At 31.7% G+C, this 20,402-nt stretch overlaps 1 protein-coding gene across 1 annotated transcript in view; it reads left to right on the top strand.

Annotated features, from left to right (window-relative positions):
* Positions 1-18,327, top strand: part of LOC122717266 — a 27,427-nt gene extending 9,100 nt beyond the window's left edge. Inside the window, exons 2-3 of the mRNA XM_043941161.1 lie at positions 17,417-17,618; positions 18,206-18,327. Coding sequence (XP_043797096.1) covers positions 17,417-17,618; positions 18,206-18,327 — 324 coding nt within the window. The remainder of the gene's footprint in view (positions 1-17,416; positions 17,619-18,205) is intronic.
* Positions 18,328-20,402: the final 2,075 nt, after the last annotated feature.

The raw sequence follows: 20,402 nt of genomic DNA, 5'->3' as shown, positions 1-20,402 counted from the left end.
AAAAAAAAAAAGGGGTAATAGAATATAACAAGTCATATTAAATATTATTGTTTCTGTAAAGAAGTTTCAAAATGAGATTTCATTTTTTCTTTGTATTTTACCAAATTTCTTTTATTCCATTGTTTTTCTTCTGTATATTCTCTGAAATATAAAAATTTTTTGAATGTACAAGAATTGAAAGATTTAAATTAATTTACTTTGGTTCAATTTTTAGATGATTTATATTGTAATTTGTAATATTTAATAATATTAAAGTATTTTTCTATTTGTTACAAGATTTTTCTATTACTTACCATTGATTTTTTCCTTTCAATTATAATGGACGTACTATAACGGATATTTTGATCTTTATTTTCAGTAAATTGCGTTGTTAAGTCTTCTGGTATCTAATGACGATATAATGTTTCTCCAGATTTATTATTCTTCCTTTTTCTAATCATACTTAATCATGATAGATAGATGGATCTAGTAATCTTTTATTTAAACCTCAAAGACATCAATATTTAATTAAATAATTAAATATTGTAAATATACATACTTTTGGAAAACTTTTTGAATTTCATTCCTCAGATTGAAAATCTTCAAATGTTAGATATTTTCCAAGAAAAATCTCAATTTCAAATCTCTTCTTTTTCTCATAGAATTGTATTGAGAAAAAATTTTGTCATCGATTAGACGTTCTGTACACATTCTCCTCGAATACTATTAAACTAATATACTCTCTAAAGTTTATGATCAACATAAATTTAGTGGAAAAGGTAACAAGGGATCCATTTTCACCCACGAGATTCTCAAGTATATTTTTATCCGCCTACGCGATAAATGTGATCCTTTCGCATACCGAAATTTTTCTCTCTTCTCTTCAAGATCTTTTATTTCATTGTTTGTCTGATTCATTATCGCGTTGTCAATCTATGATTATCAGAGTATGTTTATTTCGCAAATCGATATTGATGTTATCAGCTAATATAGTAATTGTATCAGCTAATATAGTAAAAAACCGATGCTCTTCTTTTCTTGGAACCGTCTTCTTGTAATTAATATCTTAACGATATTGATATTTACATGGATGGTTAATCGAGTTAATTATTATTATTTTACAGGGAGCTGAATTTAATTAAAGTAATAATACAATGTAAAGATATGTTGTTTCATTTATGATTTTAATAAAAAAATTTTTTATGTTAATATATAGCAATGCTTGTGATAACGTGTAATTAATTTTACGGGTTACTGGTGATTCGTTATATTTATCGAATGATTAAAAATATTCTTTTCAATATAAAAGTAATAGATTTCTCCTCATTTTACGACATTTTATATTCACTTAAATTTTGTGCTATAATTCGTGTGTTGGAAAATTATTCGTGTGTTCTTGCATGTTAAATGTTCTCCTCTATTAGAAAATCACAGGAAAGAGCAGCAACTGTGCTGTGCTAAAATCACGATTGTGGTAAAATCATGCAGGAAATAAGCTTTTGGTGGACAAACGAACGATAATTTAAGTATCGATCCCTTCAAACGATGCTTTATAGTTGGCACGATTTCGAAGTTATGGTTCCTTTGTGCTGTGTATGATATCAATTATTATTGTCCAATAAATATCATTTTCGAACGATATATCTGGAACTATTACTCTCCAATTTTGGATAAATAATTTCTGTTCAAATCTGATGTTCCATTTGATGGATAATATCGATAAAAGATTATTTGATCAGATTACAAATCTCTTTTGTATTCTTTTCTTTTGCTTTCGATTTATCTTGCATCTTTGTTTAATAATAAAACAAAAATAATAATAATAATGTAATAAATAAAATAATAATAAATATGAATATTACGGAATTTTCTTACCTTATAAAGATTTGAATTCATTCGATTTGATATTATTTGATTGTACAAATTACTTCAATTATATCTCTTTTCAAGTTTTCAAATAGAACAAGATGATGATATTTTACTATCATTAAGAATTTTGTAAAGTGCTCTTAAATTTTATACTAATAGTTTTATTATTTTAATTTTTCTTACCTTTCATCATTTGCAATCTTTTCTTTATTCATTTTCAAATTTTTCAATATAAAAGTCTTTCGAAATTCTTCGCTAATTCTTCGTATTGATATCTCGATTAATTATAGCATGGGATAATTTTCACTGTGATACAATCGATTAATATAAGCGTAAAAACACAATTAGAATGGATGGAAACAAGAAACAAACAATTTAACGTCAGTCACATTACTGAAACAATACATGAAATGTAAACGTGTTAATAGCGTTGAAAATATTATCATAATATAACCTCTTTTCGTGAAGAATGATTCAAAGTTACGTAACAATAACGTTTCTTCTAATAAAACTTACAAATTCAATTTTCAATTTCATTTTCAATCTTTGCAAATTCGATATAAACAAATGAACATTCATATACGTAACCTCTTTTTCTTGATTTCACTAAGTATAATTAAACATGTACATGTTCGTTGATTTCGCGAATGAATACAAAATAATAACGATGGTACAAATATTTGAATATTTATAATATCTTTAAATGATTTCATAATTTTGAATAAATCACATGTGCAAACACGTTAGTACGTAATGAAAATGAACGCTTCACTTGCATTCTCGCACTGTGCGACACGTGTATAAGATCGATATTCGATTTCTCGATCTCATCGATAGAGATCGATACTGCACCAGTGAAACTGAAAGAAACATGTCGTCTGTACTGTGGTGTGTTTTGCACGCGGAAAATATTTGTCGTCGATCGTCGTAAATAACAAGGTACGAATCTTTATTTTTATCATATTTTCTTTTTCGAATTTTCCCTTGTGAACTCTTCTAGTTGGAATATACGTTAAACTTATATAATTGTTATACTTCAATTTTCTTTTTTAAGAAAAAAATATTCATAGCAATAGCTGGAGGTTATTAAATTTAAAATAATATTATAATGCTATTATAATCGAATAAAGACAATCGAGATATATGCGATTATTAAAATTTTTTTTCAAGAGAAAATAAAATATTTGATTACGAAGTAAATGTTATTATATTGTAAAGAGAAATTATTAAAATCGTGATTATTTAAATTTTCAAAATGAAATTATATATATTCTTTTTAAGATTATAATTTTTCTCTTCCTTATAATAATTTTCGATTAAAAGATACATAAGACTATAAGAGAATTTTCATAAGAAGAAGTGCTTCTATGTAGATACGTTTACTTCTATAACGTACTATACATAGCTTACTGTACATACTATACGTTTGCTTTAATTTCAATTATCGCTGCTTCAAGATAGATTTAATTATCTTTCACTATTAATAAAACAACTGTGGTTTATTACTTTGAATATTTTAAAATCACAATTTCACTATCTCTTTGTTTTGGAATTTTCACAATAGAAGAATAAAATTTATTTATAAATTATTTCAATTTCTCTTACATTATTACGTATTATATTTTCATGAAATATTCGAGATAAATTAATTTAATATCATTTCAATATTATATATCATTCATATTATTATTTAAAAAAAAAATAAATACAAATTTGTAAAATTTTTTTCAATATTTGTACATGAAATATCAAATATCTTTATATCAAAATTATTAACGATTAATGTTATTGCGAAATTTTGAAAATTCAATGTAGAAATATTTTTTCACGAATCGTTTTGATTTTCTTTTCTGAGACTTGAACATATTTTTTTTTACTCATTTTCAATTTATATGTATAATACATCTCACGAGTAACACGATCTTTATTCATAAATTATGAAATGTATAAATGGACTGTCATAAAGTATGACTTTTAGAAACATAAATTTCCTAAATTGTTCTTTCAACTGACATTTCCTTAAGACGCTTAAATTTTTGTTTCAAATCAAGAAAAGCTTCCTTTAATCTTCTCTTCCTATTTTATACTGAAAGCTCTTTGTCATGAATTTTTCTCTTATTCTTAAAGTAAATTTTTTTTTTTATTTCATACATTTAAAGAGTTTCTCTAATTTTAATTTAACAAAAAAATTTTAATCTTGCAATTCTAAAAAAAAAAAAAAAATTAAATTATTGTTTTCAATATTTTGTAGAATTCATATAAGATCTTTACGCAACACTATTGAGAATATATCGTAGAAACGATAGCTTGCTTTTTAAAATTTTTATCGCGAATTATTTCAAACGCGATTAATTTAAAAAAATCCCGTCATCGTATCGTTTAATCTCGAAGAAATGTTTTCCAATTATTAAAACTCGGTTCCCACTTTATCGTTTCGCTCTTTCATTTTTCACCGTTTGAAGGATAAATCTTAAGTGTAGATTGAAAAGGAAAAACGATATTGTTTCAATTTTTATCGTCGGATCTCATCTGAGCAACAATCGTCCCTTTCTTCTATTCCTTCTCACGAGAGAATTCATTAAAAAAACTCTTTCTCTGAAGCTTTGTTTCGTTGACACGCGTGGCGCTCGATTCGCTTTCATTTCAAATTAACCCCGAATATCGTTCGCAACGTGTAATAATTCAAAGCTCGAAATCAAAATATAACACTGCCATGAATTTAGATTGCACTTTTTCTACGTTGCGTTTCCGATTACTTTTTGTTTAAACTGTCGAATCCTGTCGAACCCAATGCGGTACAATTTGTCTTTGTCGACGCGTACTGGTTCTCGAATTTACCTCGAAATTAGGATGAAACAGGAGGACGGTTTGGAATTACGAGAATCTTCGACAGTGCACCAACCATCGATTGTTTCACTTCGTCGAATTAACGTAGATTCTTTTTCTTTTCCTGTTCACGACGAAATCTTCGAAATGTTAATTTCTTTCTTTCTTTCTTTCTTTCTTTTTACGAATTTTTTTTCACGAGTAATTTTCACGGAATCGAGCCAGAGAGAAAGCCAAGTTTTTAACACCCATTTCGACGATAATGGATATTAAACTTGGATATAAATTTGGATATCACGCGGATATCGATTTTCAGCCGACGTTTTTTCAATTTTTACGGCGGACATTTCTTCGAGTTTTACGGCCCGTTCCCTCGATTATCCCGGGGATAGGTCCTCCTCGAGGAGAAGCCTTGGATTAACATTTTTTTTTTTTTCTAATTATTTATCCAGGGTGAAACAAGCAACGAGAGAATTTTCCAATTCCCTCGTTAACACGGAGAGGAGAATTTATTAACAAAATTGAAATCGATTTTCGTGTGGTTCGAGGAAATCTCGAAGTTCCACCTACCTAAGGCGAGAGAACCTTCTCGAGGTTTGAAGGAACCTTCTCTCGATTAAAGGAAAAGTCAATGCAACCTTCCTTCCTTTTTATTCAACATCTTTTCAACAAAGAAGAAGAAGCAAAATCTTTTTCCCCTAGATTTTCTCACCTGCCTTCCTGTAAATATAATGTCCCTATTCATCACGACGCGTCATTTCGTCTCCAACGATATCGCGATATCTCCCTTTCGATCTCTCTCGAATCTAGTTACATGCGATCGAACATGGTTACGTGGCTCGGCGAGTACGAGCGCCTCGTCAACTCGATACTTGAACACGTGGGGATTTTGTGGGTGTTCCTCGTATAAATGCAGATTTCCACCGAACGAATACGATGCTTTTGAAAGGAAGTGTATTTGTTGGGGAAATGTTGTTAAACTTTTGGAAGAAGCTTACGCCCGATTCTGCGTAATGGAATTTTCGAGGTTAGGTCGAGGGGGAGAAGAAGAGAGAGAGAGAGAGAGAGAGAGAGTTGAGTCGAGGTTATGCGGGGTCTTTTGGCTTGTAACTTTTAGTTTGAATTATGGCATTCGCGAATGCAAACGAGAATCGTTGAGAGGATTTGTGATTACGAAAATGAGGAGGAGGGGGGGGGGGCAGGGAGGGATAGAATTTTTCCTTCGAGAGGTATTCGCTTTTCAGGAAATTTTCTTACGGATTTCTTGCGATATTATAAATTTCTTAAATTTTTCTCGAATCGATCATCAACCTTTTTGCAGGTTCTGGAATTGGAAGGTAAAGGATTTTTATCAAAGCTTGTTGTTTTTTCCCCTCTAAATTTTCTTCCATTCCATTCTTATTCTCTCTTGTATAATGAAAGAATTGAACGACTAACTGGAATAATTTGTGGTGGTGACTATTCCAATTTCATTATTTTATAAATGATTTGGATCTTTGGAGAGTTATCTAGACAGTTTCCCCTATCTTCTTCTTTTAATTTTTATCAAAATTGCAGTTGTTTTCAATTTTTTCCTCTAAACTTCTTTTCATTTCCTTTTCCTTATGAAAATTGCACTTGTTTCCAATTTTTTATTTTTTTTCCTCTAAATTTCTCTTCTTCTTTCTTGTATAATAAAAGAATTGAACAACTAATTGAAATTATTTATGAACGTGATTGTCCAAATTTTTCTCTTCTAAACTTTTTTCCACTTATTCTCTCTTGTAAAAGAATAATTGAAAATAAAATAATTGAATTATTAACTAGAATAATTTATGGACGTGATTCTTCCAATTCCATTATTTCATAAGTGATTTGGATCTTGATCTCTGGAGAGTTATCTGGACAATTTTCCCTTTCTTTCTTTGAATTTTTATCAAGGTTATGTTTGTTTTCAATTTTTTTTTTCCTCTAAACTTCCTTCCATTCCATTTAGTTTTTCTTGTATAATAAAAGGATTGAATGACTAATTAGAATAATTTATGGACATAACTCTTTCAATTCCATTATTTCATAAGTCATTTAAATTTTAATTCTGGTCAGTTATCTGGATAGCTTTCTTCCTTTGAATTTTTATCAAAGCTATGCTTGTTTTCAATTTTTTATTTCTTTTTCCTCTAAACTTCCTTCCATTATTCTCTATTGTGTAATAAAAGAATTGAACGATTAATTGAACAATACTTCCTTCCATTATTCCCTCCTCTAATAAAAGAATTGAACGACTAACTGGAATAATTTGTGGACTCTTTGTGACTCTTCCAATTCCATTATTTCATAAATGATCTCTGGACACTTATCTGGACAGTTTCCCCTTTCTTTCTCAGAATTTGCAATCTAAATTTTTATCAAAGTTGTGCTTCAATTTTTTATTTTTCTTCTTCTAAACTTCCTTCCACTTATTCCCTCCTCTATAATAAAAGAATTAAACGACTAACTATATAAATAATAATGCATAAATTATACCAGTTAATCGTTCAATTCTTTTATTACATAAGAGAGAATATTTTATGACTCTTTTTCCTCTTTCAATTCCATTATTTCATAAGCGATTTGGAATCTTGATCCCCGGACAATTATTCCAATTTTTATTTAATTAAATTATTCAAAGTTTCCCATCCTATCCCTCTGCATCTGCAATCCAAAACGCGTTTAAAATCTATCCGACATCTCGTGAAATTACCTGTCGAACAAAGCTGCACCGGAATTTCCCCCCTCCCCGATCTTTCATCCCCCGAAATCATGAACTCTCGATTATCGAAGTTCGATAAAGATCGAAGAGAGAGAGAAAAAACCTCGAAACGACGAAGAACTTAATTCGCCTCCTCTTCTCCTTTGCTGGACACGGATTCGTGGCTCGCGCCCCCTTGGACGGCGACAAACAGCCCCAGAGCACGAAATAAATTAGAGAGAAAAAGAGGGAGGCCTCTTCTCTGAGCAAACCTCCTATTCCTCTAATATTTTCGCCTGATAAAAATTTTTCGCAATTCACCCCCTCGATCGAACAACCAACGTTTTGGAAAAAAATTTCTCATCCCGAGAAACTGAAGAGGATTCGAGGCGTCTTCTTTGTTGTGATCCTCTTCTTTTCTTCTTCATTTTGGTATCATCAATATAATTTCTGCCAGGATATTTTATATTTATATATTTATATTTTCGCGTAGAAATATATTTTCGTTGCCCTTTTTTTTTTTTTTTTTTTTTTTTTTTTTTAGTTGGACTTAAAAATTGGGAATCTAAATATCTGATCGTGGGATAGGAGGGTGTGAAAGTAAGTAGAGGGAGTCTGGTGGGAAATTTCAACGATCATCAATTGTCAGGAAAGTTGGCAGGCTTGCTCCTCGATCGTTATTAACTTCCCACGCACACTCGTAGGACACGTTAATCTCGCGCTGAGCGTGAGAAACTTAAGGTTCTAATTTAAAGAGCACCTCCTCTGGAATCTTCTCTCTGAGTTTTGGGAAGAGAGAGAAAGAGAAAAGAAACGAGTGTTCGAACGAATAAGTAAAATTTAAACCGGTTTTCGTTGATCTATTTTGTGAATTTTTCATTAGAATTTTAGAATCCATAAGATCTAGATCCTTTAATAGATATGATATGAATTCAATTTTCCTGGCATTGGTTGGCAGATGATGAGAAAATAGTAATTTCGTATGTTGTGCAATGCACGTTTTCTTTTTTTTTTCGTGCCTTATCAAACTTTTTCATTAACCTTTTGCTTAATTTGCGTATCATTGACTCGCGGTTGCATACGGTGAAAAGTAATTTTGAGAAAGTTTTCGATATTTCCACGCAAAATGCGCCTCCTCTAAACGAAAGTATCATGTTTTTCCTTCCTTTTTCAATTTTTTTTTTCTTTCAATGGAGAATTAATTAGCACTTTGGATTATTTCATTCATCAATTCATCGATATCATTTTGTTAAATGAATTATTTTGCAAATAATACAAATTAGTTAGAATTTTGGATAATTTATTGTATATTTGATACTTAAGATGAAAATTTCAAATGTTCCATTCGATTTTACATTGCGCTTGTACCAATATTCGTTTGTAACGCATTTGTCTGTACTACTTGCCGGACTATATTCAACGTATACACTACTGGGTTCCATACGTAGCCGTCGTAACGTGCCTGTTATCGACAAAATCGTCAATTAATGCAAACTTTAAAGTTTTAAATCGACATTTTAAATAAATGTTATTCCACGACACGTTCGCAGTTATTAGATATTATAAAAATCTCGTATGTTGGCTAAAAAAAATTCATCTATTAAATAATTCAAGCGTACGAATTTATCGGTGTTTTTTTTCCTTTTTTCCTTTTTCTTTTTTTTTGTCCACTTTCTCCAAATGGCTTCAGACACTGATTTATCTTCGATGCAAATACGATGCGCAGATATTTCATCGATGAATTTGGACGATTAAAAGAATTAAAATAATCTTGAATAACAAAGAAGCTTTGATATGTGGAAATTCTAAGAACCAGAAAATTGATAAATCCTTTAATTTCTACCATCGTATTTGAAATAATTAGATATCGTTAGAATTACAAGGATAAATGCAAGAATAAATCGTTGGATTATTCGTTGCATTTGCCAAAAGAATTTATTTGAAAAGGAGATACGAATTAATTCGATTTTTCTCGAATCTCGAATTCGATCCTCTTTTCAAAAAAAAAAAAAAAAAAAAGAAAGAAAAAAGAAATGAAAACAATCTTCTTCCTACATTTCCCATGGAAGATTTATTTTCTCCCCAGGAAAGAAAAATAACTATTCGTTTGGGGGGAAGGGATGCAACAACAACAACAACACAAGGTGATAAAATTACCGTAGCTGTTTCACTTGCGAAAAATCATTTCCCCACCAACTGGCTGGGGATAATCCAATTTGTTCGAGTCTAGGATACTGAATGATTTAACTGTTGGGACAAACTAAATTTTCCACGACCGAGCCCGAGTGGAATAATTTAAATCGGCCAACGACTCCGACCGAAGTTAATTCTCTCTTCCTCTTCCTCTCTCTCTCTCTCTCTCTCTCTCTCTCTCTCTCTCTCTCTCTCTTTCTTCCTCTCTAAGAAGTCGAACGAATTACTTGCATCCGGTTTTATTATATACGAATTTATTGGATGTGAAAATTAACTTCGCAGCAGCCTTCTTTTAATATTTAATTTTTTTTTTATATTCAGATATATTTTCAACGAGAGGGGATGATTTTAATAATCGGGCTAAAATTTAAATCCCTTCCCACGAGAAAGCACGTTATCCATTTTGAAATTTGAGAAAAACGTTCTCTCGTCTTACATAATAAATCCTCGGTTATCCCTCATTATTAGATTATATTAAGCGAACAGATATAATCAGAAGGGTTACCTCCCTTATATCTTGGCTCGTTTGCGTCCCCTAAAGAGGACCTCACGAAGTGTCACGAGTTGAATTGAGGTTCATCTCGTCTCTCTTAAAAGTAACGACGCCCGCATTCCTCGAGTATTAACCCTTTGCACTGTTTAATTTTTTTTTTAGCAATAATTCTTTGGTTTATTTACAAAAAAGATCTAAAAAGAGGATTTCTTCAATAAAATATTGTGTAAAACAAATATTTTTTTCATTTATATTAATTAAGTAATATGCTAGTAAATAAATAAACTGTATATATTCAATTGGATGGAACTTTTGGTTTTCCTAGAACGTTTTTACCAACTGAGAAGTTTACGACATGACAGTAATTGTTGTCCTCGTTAACGTTTGTTCATAATGTTTCATCATTTCATAAACAAATAATTTAATATTATATATGTAGATGTAGATGATATTCATCATCAAGTCTTTTAATTTTTCCCCTTTCTTCTTACAATAATTTCTTCATCAGAATCAGTTTGAAAAGATTGAAAACAGTGGCTCAGATGCTTTAATTAAAATCTGTATCGTCTTCCAATAAACCAAGTTCATTGTATATTTGAATCATATATTTGAGTCATATATTTGAGTCGTCACTTTTATACTCATTGGTTACTTTGATTGCTTTCTTTTCATCCTTATTTTTATATTATTTGGCACATAAAACAAATAAAACAACGTAACGGTTTAATTATTATTATTACGATAACAAATTTTAATTAATAACACTGATACACACAAAAACACAGAAAACATTTTCTTTCGTGTAGCGCACTTGCATTCATTGACATTGCAACTTTGCAACAAATGATTATTTTTATTCTATTATAATAATAATAATAACAATTTAAAAATGGCGAAATATAACAAGTCTTATTTAATTAGTCTTTATTTAAGTATTACAAAATATTTGAAAGAAAAAAAAACATTCTAAATTATTTTAGAAGCTGTTGTATAACGTCGAGCTCTAGCTTGGAGTTGACGTAGAAGAAATATGACGTCTCGAGCCACGACATACGTGTCCTAAGAGTTAATATTAAAATTTGTCTTCGTCACGAAATTGACGGTTGAACAAAGTGCCAAACACGTGTTGCGATCGAGTCGCAAATTCTTCGAAGATTTTTCGGAGATTTATTTATCGACCGAGGAGGAATCCACGATTTTCCATTTCTATAGACGGCCGAATATCATCGTCGGCCACGCGGTAACGCGGCGAGGAGTGGTTAGAAAGAGATTGCATCGATCGGTTCTCAATAAATGTGTCTCGCGGCAGAATCAATATGTACATTTTTATATATGCAACGAGGGGGAAACGAGATGTGTCGAAACAACTTTTTCCCCATTTCCTTTCCCTACCCACTACACGCATTCTTTCGCGATTGGAATTTTTATATCCATTCATATACCTAACCTAACCTAACATAACCTAATCTAACCTAAATATATATATTGAAATATTTCTATCCTTTCCTTAAGCAATTTCTTTTCTAGTTTTGTCCCTTGATTTCGCAATTTTGAAAATTTATTTTTCTTCTTCTTTTTTTTCCCGGCAGGAGAGGGGGTATTTTCAAAATTAACGTAGTGTTTTAGAAGCGTAACAGGAATTTTTTTGTCCTAACCTAACCTAACCTAACCCAACCCAACCTAACCCAACCTAACCGAACCCAACCTAATCCAACCTAACCCAATCTAACTCAACCTAACCCAACCCAACCTAACCCAACCTAACTCAACCTAACTCAACCTAATCCAACCTAACCCAATCTAATTCAACCTAACCTAACTTAACCTAACCTAAGTTAACTTAATTTAAATATATATATATATATATATATATATATATATATATATATTGAAATATTTCTATCCTTTCCTTAAACAATTTCCCTTCTAATTTTGTCCCTCGATTTCGCAATTTTGAAAATTTATTTTTTCCTTCTTTTTTCTCCCGGCAGGAGAGGAGGTATTTTCAAGGTTAACGTAGTATTCCAGAAGCGTAATAGGAATTTCCTTGTCCTAACCTAACCTAACCTAACCTAACCCAACCTAACCCAACCTAACCCAACCTAACCCAATCTAACCCAACCTAATTCAACCTAATCTAATCTAACCTAATCTAACCTAACCTAATATATATATATATATATATATATTGAAATATTTCTATTCTTTCCTTAAGCAATTTCCCTTTCAGTTTCGTCTCTCGATTTCGCAATTTTGAAAATTTATGATTTTTCCTTCTTTTTTCTCCCGACAGGAGAGGGGATATTTTCAAAGTTAACGCATCGTTCCAAAAGCGTAGAAGGAATTTCCTCGTCGATTATCTTTGAGAGGAGATACGATGAGGACGATATTATTTTGGATCATAGGAGAGGAGGGATTTATGCACTTCTACTTTATATTTGGAATATTCGTTTAATAGGATTTCCTATATTGGTATTGGTTAAGCGTATAACTATTTGTGCGAGGAATCAGGTGATTATTTTGAGTATCACGTTTGCATATTGTATCGGGATAATATATCAGACTTGGATACGTTCACGGTTAATTTGAAACGGGGCAAAGGATTTTGATAGCTACGATTTTGAGTGCTTATGATTGTCATTTTTTTTTTTTTTCATATTTCGAAAATTAATGAATGGACGAATGGATAAGTGGATCGATTGAAGTTATTTAAAAATTATTCAAAAGTTATTCGTTTTCATCCCTCTCCCCTCTTTTTTTTTTGCTGACAAAAATCGGTTGGAATATTCTATTACGTATTTACGTAGGTGCACGTATGGAGTTTATTTATAAAAAGAGAGAGAGAGAAAGAGAGAAACGTAATTAAAATTCAAAATTCAATTCCTCGATTTTTATATTCCATAGCTTCGTAGCATTTTTATTTATGCTTTTCCAATAACAACGGTATCGTACCTTTGTCTCGATCACGATAGATCTTGTCTTTCGTTTTATCGCTGTTTTTCGCATTTTTATTCTATAGAACACGAGACACGCATTCGTTAATACATGAAATATGAATCAAATTCTAACTTAACCATAGAATCTGTATCTTAGTTTTACTTTTGGTATTCTGAAAATAATAGAAGAAAAACAAAATTATAATCTTAATAACGAGAACAAAAAAAAATTTTTTTTACAAAATTAACGAACTTTGATGCGTTTTATGTATCCCTGAACAGCAGGTTAAATAAAGTTCTTTTATCAAATAACGTGCAGAGTGCAGCGGAGGGAACGTTATTATTTAATTTACTTTCGTTAAATGACGAGTGAACGCTAATTTCCATCGTTATCATCGTTCCATTAATCGCAATGATCAGCCCTTAATTGCCATCGTTATTTGTTCCAGGGAATGAACAGATAATGCTCTATCCTTGAACATTTCCTCGATATTAATTATTCCTCGAAAAATTCCTCGATTTCTTTACCTTAACTTTTCCATTCACCGCCATCTTTCTGGAGAGTGAAATTTCCAATCGAAATTGTCCTGTTTCCTGTGGATTGAATTTTGATGTTGGAATTGGAGAGAGAAGCGTTTCATGGTGAAACTGATCGCTTTTACCCGTTAAACTTTATTCTAATGTCCCCATATCATCTTTTCTTTGATTTTCTTCCATCTCGTTGAAATTATTTTTGGGAATTATATCACTATTGCGTTCGTTTTTACTTTTCGAGACAACAAAAGTGCCATCCACCCACCAGTTTCTCCCTTTCCTTTCCTTTCCAAGATTAATATTATATCGTTTCAATTTCGTTGTTAACAGCAGCTATATCGTCGCTCTGTTTTTTGAAAATTTTTTTTCGATTTTTACGACACGATCTTCTTTTTTTTTTTTATATAGTTATTATCACAGGGGTTATGAAAATGCTAATGTTTGACGCTGAAAATTATTTTTTGCCGAATTGGCTACACGCGAAATCCCGCGAGGGGATGCAACGTTGGAAAGTTTTCGGTTTTTTTTTTTTTTTCTTTTTTTAATTCAAACCCATTATAATTAATGTATATATACAAAAACTTCCTTTGTACACAATTTTTTTTTTTTTTTGTTTCGTGAACAACAATAAAGACACCAGGTGGCAGATACACAGATGGTGTTTAAAATTCAATTTCGTATTTTTTCTTTCTCTTTCAAAGATGAAATTAGAATTGTTTAGAAAAAAAAAAAAAATCACCAAAAGATACGGAAAATTCAGGGAAAAGAAACAATTATAGAAAGAAAAGAGCGTCGAACAAAAGAGCAAGGACGGAACAGAGAAGGAAGATTGGAATAAATTTTTATTCTTTGAAACTATTACAGTCGATCGTCGTGAGGTAGTTTTCACCTGAAAACAATGAATAATCGAGACAGCGCGGCAGGGGGATGGAAAGCGTCGAGGATGAAGGGATCAGGTGTGCGTAGAACGTCAGCGTTCAGTGAAAGCGCAGGCTACCTGTTGACTGAACTCGCCGAATCAATACGTCTCCGCGTGGGTGGTCGAAAAATGTTGGAAACATTGGAATGGAACGTGGAGCATCACGCTTTCAGCCTGTTGAATTCCACAAAAGCGAGCCATCATGTCCCTCCATTTTGCAAAATTCTTTCTTTCCTTCTCTCTTTTTTTTTTTTTTTTTTTTTTTTTTTTTGCGTCTCGACAGTTTCCACCTAGATTCCTCAGATATACTGTGTAAATCTCCATCCTATACTATATTGATATTAATCGAAGATTTCGTATACGTAACGTCGTTAACCGTCAAGGTCTTTTCAATGTCATTCGAAGGTCACCTCGGGAACGAAAGTTTCGAAATTTGAAAGAGAATTGAAAAAGTTGTTGCAAATATTTAATGGAATAATTTGTAGAAATTTGACAACGATAGAAAGAAAATTCGCGAGAGAGAAGTATTTGAATTTTGATCTAGAAGTTTAAGACAATTATTGTGTAACATGTTTTCAATATCTTCATAGATTTACATTTCTAATCGTTGCGAAACGAAATATTCAATCGTCCAATTTAAAATCTATGGAAAATTCAATTTCAATTATTTTCAATAATAATGACAATAATAATAAAAATACACTGCTTTTATACATATGATATATAATTTAAGAAAAGTTTAAGAAAATTATTTTATTTATCATTTTCAATCTTCATAGATTAATTTAAACGAAATATTGTTTACAATTATCCAATTTAAAATCTATGGAAAATTCAATTTCAATTGTTTCCAATAATAATGACAATAATAATAAAAATACACTGCTTTTATACATATGATATATAATTTAAGAAAAGTTTAAGAAAATTATTTTATTTATCATTTTCAATCTTCATAGATTAATTTAAACGAAATATTGTTTACAATTATCCAATTTAAAATCTATGGAAAATTCAATTGTTTCTAATAATAATAATAATAATAATAATAAAAATATACTGCTTTATACATATGATATATAATTTAAGAAAACTTTAAGAAAATTATTTTATTTATTATTTTCAATATCTTCATAAATTTATATCTTTAATCGTTGCAAAACGAAATATTATTGTTTCTAATCATCCTAATTTAAAATCTATGGAAAATTCAATTTCAGTTGTTTCCAATAATAATGATAATAATAAAATAATAATAATAAAATATATTGCTTTAATAATGATAATAAAAATATACTGCTTTACACATATGATATATAGCTAAAGAAAAGTTTAAGAAAATTATTTTATTTATCATTTTCAATCTTCATAGATTAATTTAAAAAAATTGTTTACAATTATCCAATTTAAAATCTATGGAAAATTCAATTTCAATTGTTTCCAATAATAATGACAATAATAATAAAAATATACTGCTTTACACATATGATATATAATTTAAGAAAAATTTAAAAATTATCATTTTCAATATCTTCATAAACTGATTTACAACTCTAATATCCAATAGTTCAATTTAAAATCTATGGAAAGTTCAATTTCAACTGTTTCCAATAATAATGACAATAATAATAAAAATATACGACTTTATACAGTATATAACAAGCCGTGATTCGTTGTAAAGTGGAACGTTAAAAGTCCATCGTGGGATCGTATCGTTTAATTATTTACGAAGCCGCAAAGTGAAGCTTATTAATGTCGAGGGGGGAGGAGGGGAGAAGGAGGAATGTAGTTATCGAGGCGGTGCGAGAAAATTGGCCGAGGAATCTCTGCATTTTCCTCTTTCAGAGGAACGCCAGACACCCTTTACCTCCCTGTTCCCTTCCTTTTTTTTTTTTTTTTTTTTCTTTTTCTTTTCTTTTTTACGCGAACCATTTCCTCACAGAATGGCTGCTCCTTTCCATGATGGAACGATGAAAGGTCCCAAGGGCTTCAAGGAAACGATCTCTCGATATCTGCTTGATCATCGTAACCTTTTATTCCCTCACCCCCTCCCTCTCCTTGGATCCTATGCTTCTCTCTCTCTCTCTCTCTCTCTCTCTCTCTCTCTCTCTCTGTCTCTGTCTCTCTCTCTCTCTCTCTCTCTCTCTCTCTCTCTCTCTCTCGTCTCTGTCTCTGTCTCTCTGACGGAAGTTGGCGTGGCGATCCCTTCTGGAGGAAATTGGAGATTCTGATATATGTTTATTACGAGACGAGAGATTTTTTTTCAGGGGAAAAAAATTTTTAAACTTCCCCTCTTCCGCGCGTTGTTTCGCTCGAATCGAGAGTTTTCATCGAAGCAAAAAAGCCTTTTGTCATTTCCTTCTTCCTGAGATGAAAACTCGAAACGAGTTTTTTACGACATGTATTTTGAACAGGTTTGTTGCGTTTTACGACTGTATTTTTATATCGTTTATTTCTTGCAATTTCGATTCTCTCTAATATTTTAACGTGATTTTTGCCACGTGTATTAAATTTGACGGGTATTTGAATTAATATCGAATTTAATATTTGAATTAATAATCAGAAGTTTCTTTGAATAGGGGGATTGAATAGATTTTGAAACGGTCAAAAGAGTGACTCCTGTGTGTAATAAATAATTAAATCGGTTAGATTTCAGCGATTCGCGCCAAACCAAGCCAAATATTCCGATGATGAACACACGAATTCATTGATCAATCGTTAATTTGTTATATCGGTTAATTTATCAAATTTGAAATTTTACAATATATATTTTAACAATAATTGTTCAAATTATATTGAATTGTCATTCAGAATGTTCATTTCTTTCTTATTTTTATTATATTTAATGTAATTAATAAGACGTAATATTTCTTATATATACATATACATATACATATTTATTTATTTATTTATTCAAGTTTAACGAGAGATTAACGAATAACATTTTGCTATTTTTACAGACCGTGGGGATAGAGGTGCGGGTAACCAACGAGGTTCTACCCAGCGCCACAGAGGAAACTGTGATAAAAGATGCGGCACCTCCTTGGACAACTATGTCCGTCCTCAACAGTCGAACAACACCAACAACCCCCACAAACAACTATCCCCAGTATTTATCTCCTCACGTGTTTCAAGGCCGGAATTCTCTTGGCTGCACCAATGGTAAACTTTTCTCTTTAATCATAAACATACTTTGCATAATGTAATTTTTTTTTTATGTAGTGGTACGTAATAATAATTAAATTCAAATGTTTTGTTTCGTGTTTAAAAGGTTGATAAAAGTTCAAAAAAAAAAAAAAAAAAAAGGAAAAAAATGTTTTTTCAAAAACGTTTGAATACAATTATTGAAATATTTTTATTTGCGAAATATCGAATCAGCACGCTAGATATCACGTTATTTATCTTTCGAGATATATACGGGAATTTATCGTTTCCCCCTTGCATTTTCAATTCGAGTTAACCAATCGAAGGAAATGCAATTGTTTCGATTGACATTTTGCGTGCTGGAACAATTAATTCGAATTATCTTTCGACTTTCTCTTAATCCGAGATCCGTTTATCCAATTATCCTGATTGAGAAGCATCGATCAAGTTGGCGGGCAAATGGGCATGATGAAAGAGGAAAAGAATAACAAATCGATCAAATTGATGTAATTTACTAATTACGTGTACACATGAAATCAGAATCTATTGGCCACGAGTATTTTTTTTTAATGTATATGTAGAACAAATTAATAATTTTGTAATAGATTACACACTGCGTAGAAGACGTCCCATGACACTTCGAATTGGTCCACGTTTGAGTCTTCCAAATAAGAGCACATCAGCTCCAACAACTACGACAGATGGGGATTGGCCAGCATTAGGGTAAGTGATATTTCTTGTCACTTTTATCTTCGTATGGAATCAATCAAGTCAAAGACCAATATATATATATATATATATATTGATTTTAATCAATATATAGTGAAAAAGAAGCATTACGATCTTCTACTTTTCTTTGAAAGTACATTTATGAAAAAGTATTTTCTTTCACGTTTGATGGATTGAGTTTGATTACTCCAAGTGCAATTGCGAGAGAATTATATGGTCTATCGTTATGTGTAGCAAAAAGATAGAATTTATAAACGTACTAAATGAAAATATAAGGATTTTTTTTTTAAATTAAAAAATAAGACAGTTTTCTGTTTTTTGTATCACAAACTTTTTTCTATTATCGATGGATAATTTTAAAAGAAGGAAACTTATTTACCGACGATGAGATATAGGAAATCTGAAATACCAACTTTACCATCAATTGCGATAAAGAGAAACTGAAGTTTCTGCTATCGGTAATAAAGAACACTAAACACCGTATATATTTTAAACATGTATAAATCTTTTCATTAAAATATTTTACAGATGATATAGATGAACGAATCAATCGCAAAAATATATATTGTCCCATATAATTCACAAATAATATTCAAAATCACATTCTTTGCCAGGAAAAAAAAATAATAAATGGTGATAAGAAACAAGAAAAACAATTAACCAATAATTTCTATAACACTTTCTCTCTATTTAATCTTTTATTTTAGAAAAAAATAATTTGATTCCCTTTCCTCCAATTTCACCATCCTTTTGAACTTTCTCATCTCGAACTTTCTTCTCCACCCCCATCGACAAGTTTCTTCGTTCGGCTGCACGAGGTCGTCTCGACGCATCGCGCCGCGACGCCGCCACCCCTCGTGGTTCCCCTATTCCGTAGGTTTTGTTGTGACCGCGACAGCTTTGTCGACAGTCGCGCGTGATTGCGGCCGAGCAGTGCGGACTTACAATCGCTCCCGTTTCAAACAGTCGCGTGTGCCCCTTCCTGATCTTCGATCGCTGATTCACGACTTTATACGCACGAGAACGGTTTCTCAACCCCTTTACGATCCGAGCCGGCTTACGAACTAGCGTTATTTCCATTCCTTTTTTTCCATCGATATTTCAATTCACTTTGACTCCATCAAAACATAATTTTTCGTGTTACAAAGCGAAAAGCTCGTTCCTTTTTAATCGCGATCGAAGATTTATCCGAGCTTGGTCAGACACGTGTCCGCCAAAGGGATAACGAGATCTCTGCGGAAACACGCAGATTACGCGAGCATTTCCCTTTCCACTTGTGCGCTTCACGATGACAACACTTTTGTCTAAAGTGGCATCAGACGTTAGAGCAGTGTTAAGATCTAAACCGAGGGATTTAGTGGTTACGTTAAGACCTGGACAGTGGTTGCGATGAGTCAGTGCTGATGCTATGACGGTTTCAAACGAAAGGGGACTCGATGAAGACTTTTGATGTCGAGAGACCAGGCGCTTCACGTGGCGACAGACCGCTTCAATGTGCATCAGTGATTTGTACGGCCAAATAGATATCATTCACGGATTCTCATCATGAAGAGGTGCCGGTTCTAGAGCCTAATAGCTATCCAGTTTATCTGTCTATGTTTTCTAAGATGACACAACACTTTCTCAAACAATGAGCATCGGATATAGACTCAGAGGTCTAGAGAAAAGGTTCTACTTGTTCCTCAGCCTAGGAAAAGAAAAGTTTATTCTTCCAATTGGATAATTGATCTGTGGATCATCGACTACGATCTGAATAGAGGATGAGGGAGGGATACTATGTTGGATAAAGGAAGGATCAGGAAAATCCTGTTGATCGAATAAACCAATCGGTCTGTTAATAAGCAGGAAAGGGGATATAGGTAAAGTATTTTTTCTTACGAGAGAGAAGATTTCGGTGTCCTAATTGCAATAAAACGTCTAAAATCGATTTCCTTATGTAATTCGAAGTAGTGAGAATTTCACTTTGTTTATTCTACTAAAAGTCTATCTTCTTTGAAGCAACACCTGTTGAAGGTGAAAAGATGAAGTAGATGGAGTTCTAGACGAGATTCTGGATGAAATCGAATCGTAGAA

The sequence above is a fragment of the Apis laboriosa genome, unplaced genomic scaffold (assembly GCF_014066325.1).
Source record: "Apis laboriosa isolate Shangri-la unplaced genomic scaffold, ASM1406632v1 scaffold4_cov146, whole genome shotgun sequence".
Taxonomy (NCBI): Eukaryota; Metazoa; Arthropoda; class Insecta; order Hymenoptera; family Apidae; genus Apis; species Apis laboriosa.
This window is presented reverse-complemented; position numbering and strand designations above follow the sequence as displayed.